The 23441-nt window shown below is 39.9% G+C and overlaps 1 protein-coding gene across 5 annotated transcripts in view; it reads right to left on the minus strand.

The window, feature by feature from the left end:
• Positions 1-23441, minus strand: part of WDFY2 (WD repeat and FYVE domain containing 2) — a 200421-nt gene that overhangs the window by 87958 nt on the left and 89022 nt on the right. For 4 of the 5 annotated variants that reach the window (XM_032294558.1, XM_032294562.1, XM_032294561.1 and 1 more), the window contains one exon: positions 6495-6568. The exons of the other annotated variant lie outside the window; for it this stretch is intronic. In XM_032294558.1, coding sequence (XP_032150449.1) covers positions 6495-6568 — 74 coding nt within the window. The remainder of the gene's footprint in view (positions 1-6494; positions 6569-23441) is intronic. 5 annotated transcript variants of the gene reach the window in all.

A 23441-nucleotide genomic window follows, 5' to 3' on the forward strand; every position in this document is an offset into this window, starting at 1 on the left:
ATATCAAGGTGATAAAACCACCTTCAGCAAATGATATTAAATGAATAAATAGTAAGTAAGTGGACTGTCAGCATCCTATTTTCCTGCTAAGCATAGCTCCACACCTATAGTATTAAAATATGCATATTTTCATATTTTATATATGTAATATATATATGTGTAAATTCACTGTAACTTAGCACAAACTCAGAAGAAAATGGCTACTTAACATTGTGTAAAGTGAACTCCTCACATTAGGAAGTCCAGTGACTCAGAATGATAAAATGACTCAGAAATGCTGGTCTTCTGTGATAGAAACCATGGTATAATGACAGAATCATAAATAATGGCAGGGTTATGAAACAGTTTAAAAGGAGGAGGCCCCATAGATTCCAGGCCTAGATTTCCCTGAACACAGAACTTCCTGAAATTTTCTTCAAATTCACCTTCTATACCCTCATGATTAGGATATTACTCATAAATGGTATCACACTAGAAATCCTGGAAAACAGAAAATTCCAAAAGCAACATCAATTCTGTAAGTACAAAACTTGGAATGCATCATGATGACTGAAGAAGAGAAAGTCAACTATTACACTGCTGTTTTGAAGCTGATTACGGTGAAAATTTTCAAGACTTTCTCTCCAGCAGGAGTGAACTAACTGTACAGTCAACTTGCTTGGGTACAGCTGAAGTGCTTTATTCAGAGGCCACTTGTCATCACTATAGAACATGCTCTTCTTATCATTTGGGTTCAGTTCCCCATAGGCTCATTATAATCCAAGGTAATGAACAACTCATCCAAAACACCTTGTTAGATTAAATGCTGAAAATCCACCCCCCACCCACCGACCCTACACACATTTTTTAAAAGTGGCTGGATACATAGAATAACACAAGCTCACTCCTAATTCACTAGTGAATACCCTAGGGCAATTCCTTGCAGCTGTGCTGTCCTACTTGTATGAAGAAATTGGCCTGGTATAATACAAAGAAAATTTGTCCAGGGCTCAGGGAAGTCCTAGCTCTGCCACCATTATCCTGCCATGGGACCTATTCAAGGTATCACTTAATCTAGAAGATAGCGGCATCAGCTGCAGAAGAAGGTCCCTTTCAATTATATTTTCTTATCTCCCACAAGAGGATTTTGAACCATCTTCTAATAATATCCTTGGATACTTCTTCCTGAAGACATCATGTCTTACATTAAGAAAACCGTTTTAGCACTGTTAGGGAAACACAGTAGATACAATATTACCAGGTGTACTGAGTTAAATAATATCCTCTCAAAATTCATGTCCACCCAGAATCTCAGAATGTGATCTTATTTGGGAAAGAGGGTATTTGCAAGATGTAACTAAAACAAGATCATACTGGATTGGGGGAGACCTAAATCCAATGACTGGGGTCTTCATAAGAAGGTAACGTGGAGCCAGGCAGAGTGGCTCACACCTGTAATCCCAGCTTCTTGGAAGGCTAAGGTGGGAGGATCCCTTGAGCCTAGGAATTCCAGACCAGCCCAGGCAACATAGTGATACCCCATCTATGAAAAAAAACCCAAAAACATTAGCCAGGTGTGGTGGTGCACATCTGTAGTCCCAGCTACTTGGAAGGTAGAGGCGGGAAGATCACTTGAGCCTAGGACTTTGAGGCTGTAGTAAGGTATGATTGCGCCGCTGCACTGCAGCCTGAGCAACAAAGCAAAACCCTGTTTCTAAAACAAACAAATAAACATCCATGAAATGAGCCACGCATGCTGGTGCACACTTATAGCCCCAGCCTCCACTTGAGTCCAGGAGTTCAAGGCTGCAGTGAGCCATGATTGCACCACTGCTCTTTGGTGTGGGCAACAGAAAGAGACTACATGTTTTGTTTTGTTTGTTTTAAAGGAGTCCATGTGAAGTCACAGAGACACAGAAAGGAAGGCAATGTGAAGATGCAGACAAGGACTGGAGTGACAACACACAAGCCAAGGAATGCCAAGGATTGCTAGCAACCACCAGAAGCTAGGAAAAAGCAAAGAAGAATGCTCTACAGCTTTCAGAAGGAGCATGGCCCCCCTAACACCCTGATTTCAGACTGCAGGCTCCAGAACTGTGAGAGAAAAACTGCTATTTGAAGCCACCCAATCTGTGGTACTGTTATGGAAGCCCTAGGAAACTAACATACTAGGTAACTCACGTGAACTATATACTGTAAGAGTATAATAATTACAATCACAAGAACTACCAAAACAAATCCATACAGTCAATATCATTTACTTTTATACAATAATCACCATTCTGAATGCTGACCATTTATTGATCAATCCTCTCAACCCAATCAAATTTCCCATAACACATACATGAGATTAATCTTCAGAGAACAGAGATTTTTACCATTTTAAGTCCTTTTTCAAAAAATCTTCAATGACCATGCATTTATCTTAGCAAGATATTAATAAAACTTCTGGCTCCTTATAAGTTTTGATGAAGAAGAAAATAAATATTTGTAAAGATATATACATCCACCCTATACTATCCTATATCAATTATTCAGTAGGGTTGGTGAAAATTAGTTTAATGGAAAATTCTTTACTGCTGTGTTGATATTTCCTCATCAGTCAATTATTGAATCTTCCATGTTACGGATCCAGTTCCTTTACCATACATAACGCTTACCACTCATCCTGAATCAAGGCTTTCAGGATATCCATTAATCCTCTTACCAATTTGGTTTATTTCTCTCCAAACATCTTTGGTCCTTTGGCACCTCCATGATTTTGGGGTTTTTTCCCCCTACTCCATTAACTTTGTCCGAAATACCCTACTTTCCCATCTTCGCTAATCCAATCCTAGCCAGTCTTCTAAATCCAGTTCACATCCAGTCTCCAGGGAGCCATCCTAGACCATTATCTCCCACTGTCTTCTGACATCTGCCAACACCACACTCATTGGTGTAACGGTATTTTTGAGATTATTTGTTTACTTTGCGTTGCTTATTCCATAACTTCATTTTTCATTTTAACTCCCTAACTGAAAAATAAATACTTTGAGAACAGAAGCCACACTATGTTAGAATTGAGCATAACCTTTTGCACAAAGCTGATATTCAAATATTTGTTAGTTGGCTAAAATACATGAGACATAAAAATTGAAAATTTAAAGTTTTACTTCAGCATGAATAGCAGTTAGCACAATCTGACTGACTTCTCTATTAAAACAGAAGACATTTCTGAAAAAGCTCAAGATAAATTAAACTATTGGCATAAATTTTTCCCCTACAGAAGGTCATTCTATTTTGAAAAACATTTTGAACGGTAAAAGAATTGTACAAATAAACTATCTTAGAATTTAAGCAAGTGCTTATTACAATCAGCTGTATTAAATAATAATAGTGCTTGTACTTTAATCAATAAACTATTTAACAAATTATTCACTGAGTTCCCGATTTGTACAAGGAGTCACAATAAGATCTACCAGGAAGACAGATGAATAAAAGACTAGTCAACTCTTCAACACCCAACAGTTTAATGGAAGAGACAGACTTAAAAACACTTCACAAGCAGAATTTAAATACACAATATAACATAGCTAACCTACTGAGTACCATGTGTGACTAATTTCCATTGGTAGGGCTCAGGAACCATCGCCAAAAATAAAAATACAAACAAAAAGATAACATTTGAATGAGGTGGGAAAAATAATTACAACTTTGTAGACCAAGATGGCAGAGAGGGATTCTGGGCTGTATCATCAGAAAGAGCAAAAGGCAGAGACAGGAAAATTTACTCTCACCCCATATCTTTAGCTTCCCTTAGTAGGTGACCTCACCTGCTACCTCACAGGAAAAAGTAAAAGGCATTCCTCTCTTATATCTCAAAACTGAATGACATTCCTCTCTCCTTTCCTTCTCTCTCAACTGTCCCCATTCTTTCCCACAGCTAACTTTCCCACATTGTTCAGGACCCTCTTGCTGCTTGTCTCCTACCAGACCCTGCTCCACTGCTCAGGCTCTCCCTCCTCCTGTTCTTTGTGGCCACATTTTTGAAAGAATGGTCTCTATGTCTTATCTCTACTTCATCTCTAATTCACTACTTAGCTGCATAAGTTTGTCTCTTATATCTTACAAAATGTGTTCTTTTTATTCAGTAAAATCAAGTGAAATAATGATGTTATTTTCTGATTTCGCACTTTCTTAGTTTTCAAATAGGTTAACCACTATTTCTTCTTAAATTTTATTGGCTATATTCAGGAAACAGAATATATAGTCTCTGACTAGGATTTCTCATGTCTATAAAGTAAGTTATTAAACAGCTGAGACTAAGTATTTTCAGTAAAGAGCCTGCTATTGTAGTGATCAATGAGAATCTTGAACCTTAAACATGCTGTTCTGTCAGTGTACCTTTTGCTAACTTAGAACTTGTTCTAATTCTGTAGATGAGAAGAGGTAGGGTGTGTAACCCATCTTCCTCAATGATACAAAGGTCGTACTTTTAAGGAAATTATTTCATATAAGCTAGGGTCCCTCAATCTTCTTCAGAAGACTGGAGTAAGTTAAGGTTTGATATCTCAACCGTATACTGACATACTTGAAAAGATAGGCCCTGATTCATATTCTGCTTCTCTGGCAGTTTCATTTACTAAACGTTAAATAATGGCTAAGGTGGTTTCTCCTCTTACATACAATAAATAGCTAGAATTCTCCATAACTTACTTTGCTCATCTTTCTTGCCTTCAAAGCCAAATTTATCAGTATCCATTAACCACCTACACTGATTTCAAAACTGCAACAAACCACTCCTATGTTATATATAAACCTAAGTCTTTTCAAGGACAGTGAGCGTAATGGACACTATATCCTATAACTGCTGGGTAATGGAGGGATCTCAGCTCATCTTTTCAGATTTTCTTTGCAATGAACACTTCAGAAGTCCACTGAATAATCCAATGATCTCCCTTTATCTTTTAAAAATAAATTTATCTCATACATACTCTTCCTTTTTAAAATGGCTCTCCTTAGACAACTTTGTATCATAAACTGCTATCCACCTAAGAAACAGAGTCTACAGATCTACCAAATGTATTGAATATTACAGAAATTTCATAAATACCTGTCAATAGGCTAATTTATATTTAACAATATTATTAATAGTTCCAAAAAGGCCATCAAGCAAATGTTGTGACTAAAGATCAAATAGAAAAGTTTAGACCCAGTAACATTTGCAGAGGCTGGGGTAAGATTACAAATAGAGGCCCACGTTCCATGTTTACATATTTAAAAGTTACAAGTCCAGTTGAACTAGTAAATAAAATATGGTCTCATCTTCCAATCTTGACAAATACACCTTTCACCAGCTGGAGGTACAGGTTCAAATCCAGAATTCTTAGACTCCTTGAAGTTCCATGCCGTATTGTGGTGACACTGGGGCTAGCCTACTCCCTTCTCTTTTTGTTCCCCAGTTTTGTCAAGACCTTGAGGGGCCTTGCATTCAAGTGTGGACATCCTGTCTACCACAAACTGCTACCTCTTTGCCACCTCTCAGGCCTAAAAGCACACTCACTGGTTTTATCTAAGGACAGATCCAGGAAAAAGGCCAGTGAACACTTTGGAAGCAGATTCTAAGCAGCTTGGGGGCAGGAAATTCCAGAGTCTTGGTAGGGGGAGGATGAAGTGGGAGAGAGGGAGGACTTGGGCTGATCACATCCCCTTGGCCCCTCAGATCCTTCACCCTATGGGGAAGTGTGAAAAAAACAGGGCCTTCTAATTCATGGGTTCTGAAGCAGGACTTCTCTCGCCCAGGACTAAAAGCAATGCTGGATAATTTACCAAATGGAGAATTGACCAGATCAGTCATGTTACTATTAATATACTAGTTGAAACATAATATGTAGAAAGATTAAGTAGGTAAATAAAACCCAAAATTCCAATCTTTAATCACTTTAGTTCCTCCAACATCTGTAATCAAAGGGTCTAATATTTATGTGGATCTACTCTATAGACTAAATCTAGACTCCATGCTGTTTTCACAAATTCATACAAATTTACAGAATTCTATTCAGATGCTAGATGGAGCTGAAAAAAAAACAAGAAGCAGAAGGAAGAGAAAAAGAACACAGAGTATCAAAGACAAGATCAGACATGCAGACATAAGGGAAAGCATTTTCCTCCTGTTCAGTTGCTTACGTGGCAAAGCTTAAGGCACCATGATTAACCATCTGATTAACGCCACTAGTAGCACAGCTTGCTCTTGCTAATGCAGACTCATGAAGTTTACTCACTAGCCTCCGAATGCCCCCATCCTAGCCACTGTGTACAGGGTAGGTCAAGCTGAACTTTGTCAGCACTTAAGTGGATACTGATAATAGCTCTCCCTATATTAGAATCTCTTACCTCAACATAATTTGCTATGCTGCAATTTTCACTCTACTTAGCAAGAAAATTATTCTGTTAATTTGAAAAAACTAATAAATACATATACATACTCCACAAGAAGGGAAGTATTTCAACTGGAAATCTTATTTACATGTACTTACTGAGATTGTACCATTGTCTAGACCTATGGACAGTCTTCTTGTTTCCGGGTTAAAAGACATGCATGAACATGGAGCTGAAAGAAATGAACATGTTGATGAAATTAACAAAACCATGATTCTCATCGATTCAGGCGTGCCTAACTAGCTAAAAGCATGGAGCTGTATTTTCCCCACTATCTTCTGGAAAACATTTCATTTAACACCCACTCACCAAAAAATAAAAACAGTAATTTTACAGCCATCCCATAGTTGTTATCCTTTTAATGAATATAACAAGATATTCTCAAACTGGACAAGTTCCAAGGGGCTTGGTCTTGGCTGGTTCTGTCAGTATGGAGTCTAAATATGCTTGACTAGATTAACAATACTTTGTGCTGTGTAATGTTTCTGTTACCACTCTCTCTGTACCACTCCAATTCCATCTTAAATAGAAATAGCCTATCCTTTCGAACTAGACAAACAAAAGAAAGATCTTATTATCCCTCCACCCTCCCCACCCACATACAGACACATACACATATGAGTATACAGTCTATTTTTTGATTCAGAATTGATTTGGGGTGTGTGAATTAACAGGAATTTTTTGCTCTTGGCCTTTGAGGGTATGCTGGAGTCTGCTGATTAAAAATGGCTGAGATGGATTTGTCTCAATCTAAAAAAGAACCAACTCATCACAGGGCTAGACACTGTAGGAAAGAGACCAGGTGAGTCAGTACACCCAGGACTGATCTGGGTCTCCCTGTTCCACAAGACTGACTGCCTGAGGACACCTGGGCCTAAGTAAATTAGGTATGCTTGGAAGCCATGTGTGGTCAACAAGTGCTTACTACACATTCAGCTCGTATGCCCCTGCCTTCTCAATCTATGTTTGCTCATAAAAATGTAGTCTTTGACAATTTACCCAATACTGAAATATTTGATAGTTATTCTAAAGAGTCCAACACGGTTTTTATATGTCTCCCTTCATATTCACAGAAGCCACGTAGATCCATGAACTATTACCATAATCACAATCAGCATCAAATATTTTTATTCCTACTTTTCACAGTTATGATTAGATGTTTTACCCAAGGTAACACAGGAAACAGTTGGAAAAGGTTCAAAGACATCATTCAAACATACAGTCCCATTTTCAAACAGCCAACTTAGATTATTTTTAAACTAGAAAAGAACTTCAAGTTCTACTGACAGTCACTTCATAAACATATCACTTAGAAACATATTTTTCACTCTCTATAAAAGGGCCCTGAATAAAACAACAAAAAGATCTTCTAAACTGAAATTTAGCTTTTTCTCATTTTCTATCATGATAGATTCAGAAAGTAAAAACATACTAAAAACAATTTCCCCCTAAAACTTCTACCAGTACAACGGACTTCTTCCTACTTGGCTACAAAATAAAACCAGATTCCCAAGAGTACACGCTGAAAACAGCAATCAAATGATATTTAATACGCTGCCCTAAGAAAGTCAGTTTTATTGCCCTTGACCTGTAAACTATGTTGGTACAATTTCCATACAACACTAAGATGCCAGGTCTCAAAATCCCATAACATGTGTGCAGAATTAAAATCTAATAATTTCATGGAAAATTATCATGTTAGCTGAAAAAATTCTAAAGAAAAAAATACACTGTGATTACAACTGTGTAAAGTACATACACATATAAAAGTACAGTATACATAAAAAAACTTCTTGTGTTCAAGTGGTAAGATTATTTCTATAACAGTCTTTGCTCTTATTTTGCTATTCCTGTTAAAATTAATTTCAAGTATGTCACAATTTATGAAGCCATAAGTATGAGCATATGAAGCAAAACTCTATTTCAGCCCCAAGGGGCTAGTGACTAGCCAGCAACAACCTTATCATTTAGCTGCCCACTTGACCATCTGAAAGTATTTCCTGTGTGATTTCCTCCAAAGTCCATATCCAGTTATGCTATAATTAGAAAATCCACTGAACTTTGAATGTAATTTAAAATACTTTTATACAAAAAGCATAGGCTACTCTTAGATCTTCATTGCCATTCCTTTATTCCTTGTTTTTCCACCCAATTTCCTGTATTTCTTGTTATTCTTTCAAGAAAAATTTAGAATGCTTACGATTACTATGTTCAAGGCCTGTCCTACAATGATATATAAGGTATTATTGCTGCCATCAAAAAATTTTAAAAACTTATACATTGTGAAACTGTATATAGAAACTGTAAGACAGTTTCACCCTATTGGTTCAAATCATTTTATGCATAGTAAGAAACACCACCAGAATTAAAAGCAAAGGACTGCTCCTATAATAAATGAATTCAGCAAAGTTTCAAGATACAAAATTAATGTATATAAATCAGTAGCTCTGCTATACACCAACAATGACTAAGCTGAGAATCAAATCAAGAACTCAACCTCTTTTAGAGTAGCTGAAAAAAGTAAAATTAAATATTTGGGACACCTAACCAAGGAGGTGAAAGACCTCTACAAGGAAAACTACAAAACAACTGCTGGGCCGGGTGCGGTGGCTCACGCCTGTAATCCCAGCACTTTGGGAGGCCAAGGCGGGTGGATCACGAGGTCAAGAGATCGAGACCATCCTGGTCAACACGGTGAAACCCCATCTCTACTAAAAATACAAAAAATCAGCTGGGCATGGTGGTGCATGCCTGTAATCCCAGCTACTCAGGAGGCTGAGGCAGGAGAATTGCCTGAACCCAGGAGGTGGAGGTTGCGGTGAGCCGAGATTGCACCATTGCACTCCAGCCTGGGTAACAAGAGCGAAACTCCGTCTCAAAAAAAAAAAAAAAAAAAAAAAAAAAAAAAAAAACACAACTGCTAGAAGATATCATAGATAACACAAACAAATGAAAACACATCCCATGCTCATGGATGGGTAGAATCAATATTGTGAAAATCCCCATATTGCCAAAAGCAATCTACAAATTCAATGCAATTCCCATTAAAATACCACCATCATTCTTCACAGAACTAAAAAAAAAATCCTAAAAGTTATATGGAACCAAAAAAGAGCCTACATAGCCAAAACAAGACTAAGCAAAAAGAACAAATCTCAAGGAATCACATTACCCAACTTCAAACTATATATATGGTCATAGTCACCAAAACAGCATGGTACTGGTATTAAAACAGGCAGAGAGATCAATGCAACAGAAAAGAGAACCCAGAAATAAATCCAAATACTTAAAGCCAACTGATCTTTGATTAAAGCAAACAAAAACATAAAGTGGGGAAAGGACATCCTATTCAACAAATGGTGCTGGGATAACTGGCAAGCCCCATGTAGAAGAATGAAGAATGAAACTGGATCCTCATCTTTTACCTTATATAAAAACCAACTCAAGATGAACCAAAGACTTAAATCTAAGACTGAAACCATAAAAATTCTAGACAGTAACACTGGAAAACCTTTCTAGACATTGGTTTAGGCAAAGACTTCATGATCAAGAACCTAAAAGCAAACGCAGGCTGACTGCGGTGGCTCACGCCTGTAAACCCAGCATTTTGGGAGGCTGAGATGGATGGATCACGTGAGATCAGGAGATCGAGACCAGCCTGGCCAACATGGTGAAACCCTGTCTCTACTAAAAATACAAAAATTAGGTGGGTATGGTGGTCAGTATCTGTAGACCTAGCTACTCGGGAAACTGAGGCATGAGAATTGCTTGAACCCGGGAGGCAGAGGTTGCAGTGAGCTGAGATGGCACCATTGCACTCCAGCCTGGGCGAAAGAGCAAGGCCTTGTGTCAAAAAAAAAAAAAGAAAAGAAAAATAGATGAGACAAACTAAAAATCTTCTGCACAGCAAAAAAAAAAAATATATATATATATATATATCAGCAGTGTAAACAGACATCCCAGAGTCGGAAAGAAATCTTAGCAATTTATACACTCAACAAAAGACTAATATCCAGAATCTACAAGGAACTCAAACAAATTAACAAGAAAAAACAAACATTCCCACCAAAAAGCGGGCTAAGGACATGAATAGACAATTCTCAAAAGATATACAAATAGCCAACAAACATGAAAAAATGCTCAACATTCACTAATGATCAGGGAAATACAAATCAAAACCACCATGCGATACCACCTTACTCCTGCAAGAATGGCTGTAATCAAAAAATCAAAATATAATAAATGTTGTCATGGATGTGGTTAAAAGGGAACATTTCTGCACTGCTGGTGGGAATGCAAATTAGTACAATGGAAAACAGTATGGAAGTTCCTTAAAGGTGCAGCTCCAGGTGCAGGGTGGACTCTTTAAATGCTATAAAACAAATAATTCATAAGGCAATAAAGTAATAATTGGTCTCTATGACATCTGAATATGCAAATTACAGACAAACTGGCGGGAGACTGGTCAATTCCCCAACCTTAAAAGTGCTTTCTCTGACTTCCCCTCCTCTGCCACCAGCACTCCGGTTCAGATACTGCGCTTCTCCCACGCCCTCTGCAACCCACAGACCAGGAGATCCCCACCGGGCTAAAAAGCTTCACGAGTTACCAACACAGATTTGAGCGGCAGCTCTGGCAGACGCCACAGGTTTTTGGCACAGATCTGGGCGAACGTTTTGACTAGCACCAAGAGTGCCTGCGGGATGGAGCTACTCTCTCCCCAGAAAGAGGAGGAGCTGAAAGCAGGGAGACAGGTGATACATCTGGGTGGGACCCACCCCCACAAGGACTAACAAACTGATGCCCTCTCACTTGAGAGTCTCACAGCCAGCACATCAGTTCAAGCTTGACTGGAGAAAATCAAGCTCAGTGGGGGGAAGGGGGGCAGAGCATCCGCCATCGCTGAGGCAGCTCTAAACCTACCTGTGTAAACAAAAGCCAGAAGAAGGTTACACAGCAGCTGGACTGAGTCCAAGACAGCCCAGCAGCGCCTCTGCAGGCAGACAATGGGCAGACTGCCTCCTCACGTGGCTCCCTGAACCCCATATAACCAAAAAGATACCTCATAAAGGAGAGTTCCGGTTGTCACCTGGTGGGTACCCTTCCACGATAAAGCTACCAGAGGAAAGATCAGGCAGCAATACCTTCTGTTCTGCAATCCCCATGAGTGATTCCCAGGCAAGCAAGGTCTAGAGTGGACCTCCAGCAGTGCTACAGCAGAGGGACCTGATCTTTAGAAGGAAAATTTAAAAACAAAAAGAAATAGCTTCAACATCAACAGAAAGGAGGTCCACTCAGAGACCCCAACCGAAATCACCAACTTCAAAGATCAAAGGTCGATAAATCCATGAAGAGGGGAAGAAACCAACGCAAAAAGGATGAAATAATCAAAGACCAGAACGCCTCTCCTCCTCCAAGGGATCACAACTCCTCACCAGCAAGGGAACAAAACAGGATGGAGGATGAGTTTTACGAATTGACAGAAGCAGGCTTCAGAAGGTGGGTAATAACAAACTTCTCTGAGCTAAAGGAGTATGTTCCAACCCAGTGCAAAGAAACTAAAAACCTTGAAAAAAGGTTAGACAAAATGTGACCTAGAATAAACAGCTTAGATAAGAACATAAATGACTCGATGGAGCTGAAAAATACAGCATCAGAACTTCATGAAGAGTACGTAAGTTTCAGTAGCCAAATCAATCAAACAGAAGAGAGGGTATCAGGGACTGAAGATCAATTCAATGAAAAAAAAAAAAAAAAAAACAAGAAGGCAAGATTAGAGAAAAAAGAGTGAAAAGAAATGAACAAAGCCTCCAAGATATATGAGATTATGAGAAAAGACCTAATCTACACTTGATCAGTATACCTGAATGGGACAGGGAGAACGAATCCAAGCTGGAAAACTCTCTTCAGGATATTATCCAGGAGAACTTTCCCAACCTACCAAGGCAGGCCAACATTCAAATCTAGGAAATACAGAAAACCCTACAAAGATATTCCTCAAGAAGAGCAACCCCAAGACACATAATCATCAGATTCACCAGGGTTGAAATAAAGGAAAAAATGGTAAGGGCAGACAGAGAGAAAGGTCAGGTCACCCACAAAGGGAAGCCCATCAGGCTCACAGTGGATCTCTCAGCAGAAATCCTACAAGCCAGAAGAGAGTGGGGACCAATATACAACATCCTTAAAGAAAGAACTTTCAACCCAGAATTTCATATCCTGCCCAAAAAAAGCTTCATAAGTGCAGGAGAAATGAAATCCTTTAAGGACAAGCAATTGCTGAGAGATTTCATCACCACCAGACCTGCCTTACAAGAGCTTCTGAAGGAAACACTAAACATGGAAAGGAACAACCAGTACCAGCCACTGCAAAAACGTACCAAATGGTGAAGACCAACGATGCAATGAAGAAACTGTGTCAACTAATGAGCAAAACAACCAGTCACTAACAAAATGACAAGAGCAAATTCACACATAACACTATTAACATTAAACGTAAATGGTCTAAATGCCCCAATCAAAAGACAAGGACTGGCAAACTGGGTAAAAAGCCAAGACCCATCGGTGTGCTGTATTCAGGAGACACATCTCATGTGCAAAGACACACATAGACTCAAAATAAAGGGATGACAGAAGATTTACCAAGCAAATGGAGAGCGAAAAAAAAAAAAGCAGGGGATGCAATCCTAGTCTCTGATAAAACAGACTTTAAACCAGCAAAGATCAAAAGAGACAAAGAAGGGTATTGCATAATGGTAAAAGGATCAATGCAACAAGAAGAGCTAATTATCCTAAATATATATGCACCTGATACAGGAGCACCCAAATACATAAAGCAAGTTCTTAATGACCTACAAAGAGACTAGACTCTCAAACAATAGTGGGAGACATTAACACTCCACTGTCAATGTTAGACAGAACAATGAGACCGAAAATCAACAAGAATATACAGGAGTTGAATGCAGTTCTGGACCAAGTGGACCTAATAGACATCTACATAACTCTCCACTCCAAATCCACAGAATATACATTCTTCTCAGCACCACATTAGGCTTACTCTAAAATTGACCACATAATTGGAAGTAAATCACTTCTCAGCAAATGCAAAAGAATGGAATCATAACAGTCTCTCAGACCGCAGTGCAATCAAATTAGAACGCAGGATTAAGAAGCTGACCCAAAACCACACAACTACATGGAAACTGAACAACTTGCTCCTGAATAACAACTGGATAAACAATGAAATAAAGGTAGAAATAAAGATGTCTTCAAACCCAATGAGAACAAAGACATAATGTACCAGAATCTCTCGGACACATTTAAAGCAGCGTCTAGAAGGAAATTTATAGCCATAGATGCCCACATGAGAAACTAGGAAAGATCCAAAATCGACACCCTATTGTCAAAATTGAAAGAGCTAGAGGAGCAAGATCAAAAAAATTCAAAAGCTAGCAGAAGACAAGAAATAACTAAGATCAGAGCAGAAATGAAGGAGACAGAGACACAAAAAACCCTTTAAAAAATCCATAAATCCAGGAGCTGGTTTTGTGAAAACATCAACAAAACAGACAGACCACTAGCCAGACTAATAAAAAAGAAAAGAGACAAATCGAATAGATGCAATAAAAAATGATAAAGGGGATGTCACAACTGATCCCACAGAAATACAAATTACCAGCAGAGATTACAAACAACTCTATGCACATAAACCAGTAAACCTGGAAGAAATGGATAAATTCCTGGACACTTACGCCCTCCCAGGACTAAACCAGGAAGAAGCTTAATCCCTGAATAGACCAATAACAAGGGCTGAAGTTGAGGCAGCAATTAATAGCTTACCAACGAAAAAAAGTCCAGGTCCAGATGGGTTTACAGCCAAATTCTACCAGACATAAAAGAAGAGCTGGTACCATTACTTCTAAAAGTATTCCAAATGATACAAAAAAAGGGAATCCTCCCTAACTCATTTTATGTGATCAACATCATCCTGATACCAAAACCTGGCAGAGACACAACTAAAAAAGAAAACTTCAGGCCAACATCCATGATGAATATCAATGCAAAAATCTTCAGCAAAATACTGGCAAATGGAATGCAACAGCACATCAAAAAGCTTATCCATCAGGATAAATTAGGCTTCATCCTGGGGATGCAAGGCTGGTTCGACACACGCAAATCTATAAATATAATTCATCACATAAACAGAACCAAAGACAAAAACCACATAATCTTCTCAATAGATGCAGAGAAGGCCTACAACAAAATTCAACAGCCCTTTATGCTAAAAACTCTCAACAAACTAGGTATTGATGGAACGTATCTCAAAATAATAAAAGCTATTTATGACAAACCCACAGCCAATATCATACTGAAAGGGCAAAAACTGGAAGCATTCCCTTTGAAAACTGGCACTAGTCAATGATGCCCTCTCTCACCATTCCTATTCAATACAGTACTGGAAGTTACAGCCAGAGCAATCAGGCAAGAAAAAGAAATAAAGGGTATTCAATTAGGAAAGGAGGAAGTCACATTGTCTCTGTCTGCAGATGACAGGATTGTATATTTAGAAGACCCCATCGTCTCAGCCCAAAATCTCCTTAAGCTGATAAGCAACTTCAGCAAAGTCTCAGGATACAAAATGAACATGCAGAAATCACAAGCATTCCTATACACCAATAAGAGACTAACAGAGAGCCAAATCATGAGTGAACTCCCATTCACAATTGCTACAAAGACAACAAAATACCTAGGAATACAACTAACAAAGGATGTGAAGGACCTCTTCATGGAGAACTACAAACCACTGCTGAAGGAAATAAAAGAGGACACAGATGGAAAAACATTCCATCCTCCTAGTTAGGAAGAATCAATATAGTGAAAATGGCCATACTGCCCAAAGTAATTTATAGATTCAATGCTATTCCCATCAAGCTACCATTGACCTTCTTCATAGAATGGGAAAAAAACACTTTAAACTTCATATGGAACCAAAGGAGAGCCTGTAGAGCCAAGACAATCCTAAGCAAAAGGAACAAAGCTGGAGACATCATACTACCTGACTTCAAACTATACTACAAGGCTACAATAATCAAAACAGCATGATACTGGTACCAAAACAGAGATATAGATCAATGGAACAGAACAGAGGCTTCAGAAGTAATGCCACACATCTACAACCATTTGATCTTTGACAAACTGACAAAAACAAGCAACGGGGAAAGGATTCCCTGTTTGATAAATGGTGTTGGGAAAACTGGCTAGCCATGTGCAGAAAGCAGAGACTGGACCCCTTCCTGACACCTTATACTAAAATTAACTTCAGATGGATTAAAGATTTAAACATAAGACCTAACACCATAGAAACCCTAGAAGAAAACCTAGGCAAAACCATTGAGGACATAGGCATGGGCAAGGACTTCATGACTAAAACACTAAAAGCAATGGCAACAAAAGCCAAAATAGACAAATAGGATCTAATTAAACTTAAGAGTTTCTGCACAGCAAAAGAAACCATCATCAGAGTGAATCGGCAACCAACAGAATGAGGAAAGATGTTTCCAATCTATCCATCTGAAAAAGGGCTAATATCCAGAATCTAAAGAACTAAAGCAGATTTACAAGAAAAAAGCAAAAAAACCCATTCAAAAGTGGGTGAAGGACATGAACAGACACTTTTCAAAAGAAGACATACATGAGGCCAACAAACATGAAAAAATGCTCATCATCACTGGTCATTAGAGAAATGAAAATCAAAACTACATTGAGATAACATTTCATGCCAGTTAGAATGGCTATCATTAACAAATCTGGAGACAACAGATGCTGGAGAGGATGTGGAGAAACAGGAACACTTTTACACTGTTGGTGGGAGTGTAAATTAGTTCAACCATTGTGGAAGACAATGCATCAATTCCTCAAGGATCTAGAAATAGAAATTCCATTTGACCCAGCAATCCCATTACTGGGTATATACCCAAAGGGTTATAATTGTTCTAGTATAAAGACACATGCAACATATGTTCATTGTGGCGCTGTTTACAATAGCAAAGATCTGGAACCAACCCAAATGCCCATCAATGATAGACTGGACAAAGAAAATGTGGCACATATACACCATGGAATACTATGCAGCCATAAAAAAGGATGAATTTATGTCCTTTGTAGGAACATGGATGAATCTGGAAACCATCATTCTCAGTAAACTGACACAAGAACAGAAAACCAAACACTACATGTTCTCACTCATAGGTGGGTGTTGAACAATGAGAACACATGGGCACAGGGAGAGGAACGTCACACACTGGGGTCTACTGGTGGGTGGGGGTTTAGGGAAGCAACAGTGGGGCATGGGGAGGTTGGGGAGGAATAACACTGGGAGAAATGCCTGATGTAAGTGACGAGGGATGGAGGCAGCAAACCACCATGGCATGAGTGTACCTATGCAACAATCCTGCAAAATCTACATATGTACCCCAGAACTTAAAGTACAATTTAAAAAAAGAAATCCAAGAACTTTTTTTTTTTTTTTTTTGAGATGGAGTCTTGCTCTGTAGCCAGGCACCAGGCTGGAGTGCAGTGGTGCGTTCTCGGCTCACTGCAACCTCCATCTCCTAGGTTCAAGCAATTCTACTGCCTCAGTCTCCTGTGTAGCTGGGATTACATGCACATGCCACCACACCCGGCTAATTTTTGTGTTTTTAGTAGAGATTGGGTTTCGCCATGTTGGCCAGGACAGTCTCAAATATCCTGACCTGGTTATCTGCCTGACTCGGCCTCCCAAAATGCTGGGAGTACAGGCGTGAGCCACCACGCCCAGCTGGAATTTAACTCATTTTTTAAAATCATCAAATAATATTGCATCGTCTGGATGTGCCCTATTCACCTACTAAAGGACATCTTGGTTGCATCCAGGTTTTGACAAGTATGAATAAAGCTACCATGAACAACAACAACAACAAAATTGCTTTCTCCAAAGGGTGAGTAAAGTGCCTTACCAGAACCATAAAATTATAGTATAGCTGCCCTCTACTGACTTCCTCTATCAAAACTGCTTTCATGATACATAAAATAAATACAGCATGATATAAATTGTGAAGATATATTTATTACCCCCACTTTTAACTGTTTCCCCATGAGAATAACCATACAGAGTGAAATGTGTAGGGTGATGTCATTAGTCAAGGCCATATAATTTGAAGGGAGGAAAGCACAGGAGACACAGCCCTAGACAAATGGACCCAACAGATCAGCATAAAATCTCTGCAGAGTCAATAATTAAATGGAGTAGAGAGAAAGTAACTATTTGCATTTCTAATACTTGTATCTCAAATTGACATTTGAAAATTGCCCTTATTTAAAAAAACGTGGGGGAGAGGATCCAAGATGGCCGTTTAGAAACAGCTCAGGATTGCAGCTCCCAGTGAAAGCGCAGAGGGTGAGTGGACGCCGCGTTTTTACTGCCCACAGACTAGGAAATTCCCGGGCGGAGGAGCTCCACAGTCACCAGCGCAGCTGTTTTGGCCAGCGCGGCTGTGCTAGCCGGCGCCGCTGCTTTGCCCCACGCAGCTGCTATGTCGGGGCCCCAGAGCAGCGGTTCTCCGTACAAAATACACCGGTCCAGGTGCCCTTTTGGCTAGCGATTGGAGCCACGGGAAGTCACCCATTCGCCAGTTCAAAAAGGGGACTGAGCAGAGAACCAGGACAGTAGATTCCAGGGCAAAAAAAAAAAAACAAAAGCGCCACAAACTTCAGTGCCGCTGTTTAAGCCAGCACAGTGAGTGGCCGCAGGGGAAAACAAACAAACCCTGGCACCTCTTCAACAGGCGACTGGAACACAAACTTAAAAAAGGCTCTGAGGCAGGGAGCCGGGCGATCAGGCTCGGCTGGTCCCACCCCGACAAAAGAACAGCAACCAGAAATTCTGGATTGAGACTTTCACAGCAAGCGCAGTTGAACCCGGGACGGTCCAGCTCTGTGGGGCAGGGGCCTCCGCCATTACCGAGGCAGCCCGCCACGACCGAGGTAGTCGACCAATGCTGAGGCAGCCCACCGTTGCCAAGGCAACCTGCCATTGCTGAGGCACCCCGCTGCTGCCAAGGCAACCCGCCACAGCAGAGAGACTCCGCCTCAAGAGAGGCGGGCCACCATCACCAAAGCAGTTCTAACTACACCCATATAAACAGGACTGCAGGGAAGTTCACTCGGCAGCTGGGCGGAGCCCACAGCAGCTCAGCAAAGCCTCTATAGGCCGACAGTGACTAGGCTGCCTCCTTGCTGGGCTGGGCAGGTCTGAAGGAAAAAAAAAAAGAAGGCGGCAGCATAATGGAAACTCATAAATAAAGCCCTAAATCCCTGGGACAGAGCACCTGGGAACAAAAAGCAGTTTATGAGTTTTGCTGCAGCAGACCTAAAAGTACCTGCCCAGCAGCTCTGAATGAACAACAACAGAGCTCACAGCTCACCATTTGAGCTCCTATAAAGAGACCGTCTCCTCAAGCAGCTCCCTGACCCCTATATATCCAAAGAGACACCTCATAAAAGAGAGATCAGATTGACACTAGGCGGGTATCCTTCTGGGACAAAGATAGCAGAAGAAGAAAACTGGTAACAACCCTTGCTGTTCAGCAGCTGCTGCAGGTGAACCCCAGGCAAGCAGGGCCTGGAGTGAACCTCAGCAGACCTACAGCAGAGGGGCCAGACTGTCAGAAGGAAAACCAAGAAAGGGAAATAACCTCATCATCAACAAACAGAACGTCAATCTGAAAGATTTGAGACCCAATCTGAAAGCCAGCAACTACAAAGTCGACAGGTGGATAAATCCTTAAAGATGGGAAGAAACCAGCACAAAAAAGGATGAAAACACCCGAAACCAGAACACCTCTCCTCCTACAAGGGATCACAACTCCTCACCAGCAAGGGAACAAGGTTAGAGGGAGAATGAGTGTGATGAAATGACAGAATCAGACTTCAGAAGGTGGGTAGTAAGAAACTTCTGTGAACTTAAAGAACATGTTCTAACCAAATGCAAAGAAACTAAGAACCTTGAAAAAAGATTTGACGAAATGCTAATGAGAATGGACAAAATAGAAATGAATATAAGTGAATTGATGGAGCTGAAAAACGCAACATGAGAACTTCGTGAAGCATGCACAAGTATCAACAGCCGAATGGACCAAGCAGAAGAAAGGATATCAGAGGTGGAAGATCAACTCAATGAAATAAAACGGGAAGGCAAGGAGAAAAAAGGGTAAAAAGGAATGAACAAAGTCTCCAAGAAATGTGGGACTATGTGAAACGACCTAATCTACGTTTGACAGGCGTACCTGAATGCGACGAAGAGTATGAATCCAAGCTGGAAAATACTCTTCAGGATATTATCCAGGAAAACTTCCCCAACCTAGCAAAGCAGGCAAACATTCAAGTCCAGGAAATACAAAGAACACCACAAAGATATTCGTCAAGAAGAGCAACCCCAAGGCACATAATCGTCAGATTCACCAGGGTCAAAATGAAGTAGAAAATACTAAGGGCAGCCAGACAGAAAGGTCGGGTTACCCATAAAGGGAAGCCCATCAGACTCACAGCAGATCTCTCAGCAGAAACCCTACAAGCGAGAAGAGAGTGGGGGCCAATATTCAACATCCTTAAAGAAAAGAACTTTCAACCCAGAATCTCCTATCCAGCCAAACTAAGCTTCATAAGTGAAGGAAAAATAAAATCCTTTGGGAACATGCAAGTACTCAGAGATTTCGTCACCACCAGGCCAGCTTTACAAGAGCTCCTGAAAGAGGCTCTACACATATAAAGGAACAACAAGTACCAGCTCAAATAAAGGGCAAAACACGCAGCTAGCATCAAAATGGCAGTATCAAATTCACACATAACAATATTAACCCTAAATGTAAATGGGCTAAATGCCCCAATCAAAAGACACAGACTGGCAAATTGGATAAAAAGCCAAAACCCATCGGTGTGCTGTATCCAGGAAACCCATCTCACATGCAAGGATACATAAAGGCTCAAAATAAAGGGATGGAGGAAGATTTACCAAGCAAATGGAGAGCAAAAAAAAGCAGGAGTTGCAATTCTCATCTCTGATAAATTAGACTTTAAAGCAACAAAGATCATAAGAGACAAAGAGGGACATTACATAATGGTAAAAGGATCAATGCAACAAGAAGAGCTAACGATCCTAAATATATACGCACCCAATACAGGAGCACCCAGATACATAAGGCAAGTTCTTAATGACTTACAAAGAGACTTAGACTCCCACACAATAATAGTGGGAGACTTTAACACCCCATTGTCAACATTAGACAGATCAACCAGACAGAAAATTAACAAGGATATCCAGGACTTGAACTCAGACCTGTACCAAGCAAACCTAATAGACATTTACAGAACTCTCCACCCCAAATCCACAGAATATACATTCTTCTCAGCACCACATCACACCTACTCTAAAATTGACCACATAATTGGGAGTAAATCACTCCTCAGCAAATGCAAAAGAACGGAAATCGTAACAAACAGTCTCTCAGACCACAGTGCAATCAAGTTAGAACTCAGAATTCAAAAACTAACCCAGAACCGCACAGCTTCATGGAAACTGAACAACTTGCTCTGGAATGCTGACTGGATAAACAATGAAATGAAGACAGAAATAAAGATGTTCTTTGAAACCAACGAGAACAAAGACACAACATACCAGAATCTCTGGGACACATTTAAAGCAGTCTCTAGAGGAAAATATATAGCAATAAGTGCCCACATGAGAAGCAAGGAGAGATCAAAAATTGACACCCTATCATCAAAACTGAAAGAGCTAGAGGAGCAAGATCAAAAAAACTCAAAGCCAAGCAGAAGACAAGAAATAGCTAAGATCAGAGCAGAACTGAAGGAGAGAGAGACACAAAAAACCCTTCAAAAAACCAATAAATCCAGGAGCTGGTTTTTTGAAAACATCAACAAAATAGACAGACCACTAGCCAGATTAATAAAAAAGAAAAGAGAGAACAACCAAATTGATGCAATAAAAAACGATAAAGGGGATATCACCACAGATTCCACAGAAATTCAAACCATCATCAGAGATTATTACAAACAACTCTATGCACACAAACTAATAAACCTGGAAGAAATGGATAAATTCCTGGACACTTGCCTCCTGCCAAGCCTAAACCAGGAAGAAGCTGAAACCCTGAACAGACCCATAACAAGGGCTGAAGTTGAGGCAGCAATTAAGAGCTTACCACCCAAAGAAAGCCCAGGTCCAGATTGGTTCACAGCTGAATTCTACCAGACATACAAAGAGGAGCTGGTACCATTCTTTCTGAAACTATTCCAAACAGTACAAAAAGAGGGAATTCTTCCCAAATCATTTTATGAGACCAACATCATCCTGATTCCAAAACCCGGCAGAGACTCAACAAGAAAAGAAAACTTCAGGCCAATATCCATGATGAACATACATGCAAAAATCTTCAATAAAATACTGATAAGCCGATTGCAACAGCACATCAAAAAGCTTATCCACCATGATCAAGTAGGCTTCATCCCGGGGATGCAAGGCTGGTTCAACATACGCAAGTCTATAAACATAATTCACCACATAAAACAGAACCAAAGATAAAAACCACATGATTATCTCAATTGATACAGAGAAGGCCTTTGACAAAATTCAACAGCTCTTTATGCTAAAAACCCTCAATAAACTAGGTATCGATGGAACGTATCTCAAAATAATAAAAGCTATTTATGACAAACCAACAGCCAGTATCATACTGAATGGGCAAAAACTGGAAGCATTTCCCTTGAAATGTGGCACCAGGCAAGGATGCCCCCTCTTACCACTGCTATTCAATATAGTATTAGAAGTTCCAGCCAGAGCAATCAGGAAAGAAAAAGAAATAAAGGGCATACAAATAGGAAAGGAGGAAGTCAAATTGTCTCTATTTGCAGACGACATGATTGTATATCTAGAAGACCCCATCGTCTCAGCCCCAAACCTCCTGAAACTGATAAGCAAGTTCAGCAAAGTCTCAGGATACAAAATCAATGTGCAAAAAATCACATGCATTCCTATACACCAATAACAGACTTAAAGAGAGCCAAATCAAGAACAAACTTCTATTCGCAATTGCCACAAAGAGAATAAAATACCTAGGAATACAACTAAGAAGGAACGTAAAGGACCTCTTCAAGGAGAACTACAAGCCACTGCTCAACGAAATAAGAGAGGACACAAGCAGATGGAGAAACATTCCATGTTCATGGTTAGGAAGAATCAATATCATGAAAATGGCCATACTGCCCAAAGTAATTTACAGATTCAATGCTATCCCCATCAAGCTACCAATGACCTTCTTCGCAGAACTGGAAAAAATCACCTTAAACTTCATATGGAACCAAAAGAGAGCCCACATAGCCAAGTCAATTCTAAGTAAAAAGAACAAAGCGGGGGGCATCACACTACCAGACTTCAAACTATACTACAAGGCTACAGTAATCAAAACAGCATGGTACTGGTACCAAAACAGAGATATAGACCAATGGAACAGAACAGAGGTCTCGGAGGCAACACAACATATCTACAACCATCTGATCTTTGACAAACCAGTCAAAAACAAGCAATGGGGAAAGGATTCCCTGTTCAATAAATGGTGTTGGGAAAGCTGGCTAGCCATGTGCAGAAAGCAGAAACTGGACCCCTTCCTGACACCTTACACTAAAATTAACTCCAGATGGATTAAAGACTTAAACATAAGACCTAACACCATAAAAACCCTAGAAGAAAATCTAGGCAAAACCATTCAGGACATAGGTGTAGGCAAGGACTTCATGACCAAAACACCAAAAGCATTGACAACAAAAGCCAAAATAGACAAATGGGACCTAATCAAACTCCACAGCTTCTGCACAGCAAAAGAAACAGTCATTAGAGTGAATCGGCAACCAACAGAATGGGAAAAAATTTTTGCAGTTTACCCATCTGACAAAGGGCTGATATCCAGAATTTACAAAGAACTAAAACAGATTTACAA

This window comes from Sapajus apella, unplaced genomic scaffold (assembly GCF_009761245.1).
Source record: "Sapajus apella isolate SASKATOON/1434 unplaced genomic scaffold, GSC_monkey_1.0 scaffold32, whole genome shotgun sequence".
Classification (NCBI taxonomy): domain Eukaryota; kingdom Metazoa; phylum Chordata; class Mammalia; order Primates; family Cebidae; genus Sapajus; species Sapajus apella.